This window comes from Dipteris shenzhenensis, chromosome 6 (assembly GCF_047967505.1).
Source record: "Dipteris shenzhenensis isolate YYH24624 ecotype China chromosome 6, Dip_SZ_1.0, whole genome shotgun sequence".
Taxonomy (NCBI): domain Eukaryota; kingdom Viridiplantae; phylum Streptophyta; class Polypodiopsida; order Gleicheniales; family Dipteridaceae; genus Dipteris; species Dipteris shenzhenensis.
This window is the reverse complement of record NC_141601.1, coordinates 18,798,839-18,802,862: the sequence shown is the minus strand read 5'-3', so window position 1 is coordinate 18,802,862 and position 4,024 is coordinate 18,798,839. Positions and strand designations below refer to the sequence as shown.

The window sequence follows — 4,024 nt, the reverse complement described above, 5'->3', positions numbered from 1 at the left end:
CTCTATCTCTTGTGCATGCATTGAAGTCTCCGAGAAGGAGGATATCTCCCTGCCTAGAGAGCTCAGTGATGCCATCATATATAGTCTCAAATGGGCTTGTTCTTGTGTGGCGACCTCATGTGCATAGGATGATGTATCTAGAGGGAAGTAGCACACTGCAACATATATCGGATGCACCTCTAGTAAATGGACTCGTATCCACATATGTCGTGCATGCTCCTCTCTCCATACTACGGATATGAATGGCCTCAAGTATGATGTGAAAAGAACCGGAGCCCTGTATCCCACTGTCTCTTCTCATCTCTCTCCTATGAGCTGACTCCCAAGTATATCCTATCACTATTGGTAGCCCTCTCTCTAGGCCCTCATGTGTCTCAGTAATAAATACCATGTCTCTATCTTTGTATGTCTTTAAGAACCCTCCCGAATTGGACCAACGTGTACCATTGCGATTCCACATTGTCACTTTTAATCCACTTTGTACACTCATCTCATTGGCCAGACACCATCATAATTACTCTTCTTTTTTCTCTCTCGTGTCCACTATTTCTTAGATAATCACTTTCCCATCTCTATGTGCAACCCACTTTCCTCCCTCTCTTGCTATCATTACTCATACCATATTACCCTCCCTTCAGTGCTCCTGTTGTAAGAGAGTGAGGTCATCATCCAAGTATATCCTGGTCCCTTTCAGAGTTTCCCTCATACTCATGAGCGTAGACCTATCCATGGTAGTTTGGAGTTTCAACACTAATGGTCATGTTGGTGTTTTTGCCTTGAGATTCACACCCATCTTAGTGAACAAACACTCAGGGCATTTGCCATTGGTATCCCCCACTATCAAGCCTCTTATCATGACATTCAAAGCCTTGCTAGCTCTCCTTTTCTCTTCTTATAGAGCCTAAAAGATGAACTTCTTAGGGGATACTGATCCCTTTTTTACCACTACTGTCCATTCAAGCATCTCTTTTTTCCCTTTAGTGAGCTGTTGTGTAAACTCAGCATGCTTCCTATTCATTGTGGTTGTGGTATGCATGGTAGACATCTCTTTCTTGAGAGTTGCATTCTCTACTTTGAGCCTCTTCCATGGCTTTGCAGCCCCCCTTCGAGGTCATTTGCATGTCTCTCATTTGATGTGCTTCAACCCTCAATGCATGTACCTTGTCTTGGAGCTTGGCCTTCTCACTTCCCATTCCACTTTGTTTTTCCCCCATTCCTCTTTCTTGGCCTTTTCCTTCCCCTTTCTTCTTGTACTTTCCCTCCTTGCTTTTTTATCTCAGCTAATGTCTTGTCCACATGAGCTTTCTTAGCCAATAAAGCCACATTTGTGGCCTCCAAACTGTCAATTTCTTCTATCACCACAAGGCATATCTTGTTGAGGCAAGTTAGTACATATAAGGTACCCTTGTGAGCTGTACCTATTGAAAGGGCTGCCATAACTAATTCTAAAGGTGTACCTATTGAAAGGGCTGCCATAGCTAATTCTAAAGCCTGTTTTCCCGAAATATCCTCTAAACACCCTACCCAACCTAGTTTTTTATTTTTCCTTGGTGAAAGTGTTTTTAGACTTAACGTGTTCGTTTAGAACTCTATTCTTGTGTTAGTTTAGATTTAATTAGAGGTGTTTTTTTACACATAACGTGTTCTATGAAGAAACAGCGTGAGGTAAGAAGCTCCTTTGCTTTGCTTCAACACCATGCAGGAACCGCGCCTTTCGTTGCTCCAGCGCTCCTTCATCATCCCCTCCTCTCCTTCTCCACAAAAGTCCCTTTTCCTCTCCGCTTCCGATATCATGTACCACTCTTTCCCCTACAATTGCAGAATTCTCTTCTTCCGAATCAGCCCACAAGATTATTCCTCTGTTGTCGAGAAGCTCAAGCTAAGCCTTTCCACTGTTCTGGCCCATTTCTATCCTTTTGCTGGACGGTTGGGTGAAGGAGAAAACGGGCGACTCCAGATCGTCTGCAATGACCTCGGGGCTGAGTTTGTCGAGGCTGTTATGGATGGGTTGGCTTTGAGCGATTTGGAGGCTGACAATTTCGAGACGATGCCGTACTTCGTGGAGCTCACGCGGGGGCTAGACTATCCTCCGCGGCAAGATTCCTCGGCGCCTCTGCTTTCGGTTCAGGTGAGGCGAAAAGTGCTTTTGTGGACTCTGTGAGCAGGCAGATGCGGTAGGGAGGCAAGTGTGATCAAGGTTGGAGGTTGTTGTGTTGCCAGGTGACAAGGCTGAAATGCGGAAGCGTGGTGCTGGGGGTTGCGCACAGCCATATTGTTGCAGATGGGAAGTCGCTGTGGCATTTTATGAAGTCATGGGCGGAGTGTGGAAGGGGCGAAAGCATTTCGGTGAGGCCAGTGCACAAGCGGGAGCTGTTAAAGGTGGAGAAACCATCAGAGGAGGAAGCAGGAATAGACTTGGAAGAGATCGCAGATGAGATAAATGATCCCAACGAGAGCGTTGAAGAAACACAGACAGCCCAGAAGGTCTTCGTCTTCACCAAAGAGATGATCAGTCGTCTCAAGGAGTGTGCCGGAAGGGGCTTTACCTCCTATCAAGTGCTTGTTGCCCATCTCTGGCGGTGCGTTAGCAGAGCCCGGGGTCACGCCCCTGACAAAAAACTCGGCTTCATCCACATCGCTAACATGCGATCACGCATGTCTCCCCGCCTCCCAGATGCCTACTTCGGCAACTCCCTCCTCTGGGCCATGGCCTCTGCTACTGCTCGGGAGCTCCAAGAGGAGCCCCTTACTGCCACCGCCCATCGCATGCAAGCAGCCATCGCCTCCTGCACTAGCTCGGTCGTGCACAGAGTGCTCCACTCGCTTGAGCTCCATGGCCATGCTGGACTCTTTGCTCGGTCCTCCTTGAATCGTGCTCGCATGCGCGTGGCTAGCTCGCCCCGATTCCCCGTCTTTGACGTCGACTTCGGGTGGGGCAAACCCCTAAGTGTTCGAACATCACAGGTGGAGGACCAAGGGAAGATAGTTTTCTTCCCTACTCATGACGGCAACAACATCGAGGTGTGCCTGGCCCTCCCCATGGCTACGATGCATAGGTTGGAGTGTGATCCGGCTTTCACCAAAGACATGAACAAAGATATAATCTAGCTCCAATTTTTATATGAAAGGCATAATTTAGTCATTTGGGCCTTTATGCCTATTGCTTTCTCAAGTCTTTCCTCCATGGTGATTTTTAATCCTAGTGATTTTGACCCTTTGAAGAGAACCATTCGAGAAAGGGATGATGAACATGTTGCTATAAAAAGTTGGTGACCCTAATGGAAACATTATTTGAAATCCTATTCCCTAAGGGTTTCTACTTTGTTAAAACATAAAGCCCCTTTTCATTGAATTTTTAATGTGTTTACACATTGATTTTCATTGTGTGTTGCATCGTTGCCAGCATAAGGTTGAGATCTATATAAGACAAGATGCTAAGAATTGCATTCTCCTTTACATCATGGTAACCTTTTACATATTGAAGACTTCTAAATAGTGCATAAAGCTACGTAGAGTGTATCTAAAAAAGATTCTAGCTATCAACACATAATTTTGTGATGGATCCTAATCGCCTACTAATAGATCCCATTAGGCTATACAATGTCACCATTACAAGGTTGAGCTCCATACTGCTGGACAAAGTGCTAAAGGATTGAATCTGCTTTCAATGATGGTTGATCTCATGCAATAGCGATATCTAAGTGACTTTTTACAGGCTAAGGCTTGTAAATAATCTCTAGAAATAATATATAAATTCTGCTAGAAGGTACAATGGAAAGGCCTTTACTATTGACATAGGTTCGAGTAATGAGTGCAACCATGAATTTGTGTTGGTGGTTTATAATAAGTTGTAAAATCAATGAAGTTGCCTTGAGTATATAGGAGTACGATTAGGGAACTGGTTTATTACGTTGCAAGGTGGCACAAATGAATTATGTATGTGTGCCCTCTTTATGCACAACGGTCTCTTGAAGCCATTTCAAGAGTTATGGCAATATGTTTGTAGCTAGAATGGTTTATTAGG

General features: G+C 45.0%; 1 protein-coding gene across 1 annotated transcript; it reads left to right on the top strand.

Moving 5' to 3' along the window:
* Positions 1–1,673: 1,673 nt before the first annotated feature.
* Positions 1,674–3,108, top strand: LOC147900892 (hydroxycinnamoyltransferase-like). Its single transcript, XM_087376390.1, has 2 exons — positions 1,674–2,128; positions 2,221–3,108. The coding sequence occupies exons 1-2, from the start codon at positions 1,697–1,699 to the stop codon at positions 3,106–3,108; spliced, it is 1,320 nt and encodes a 439-aa protein (XP_087232516.1). The 5' UTR covers positions 1,674–1,696.
* Positions 3,109–4,024: the final 916 nt, after the last annotated feature.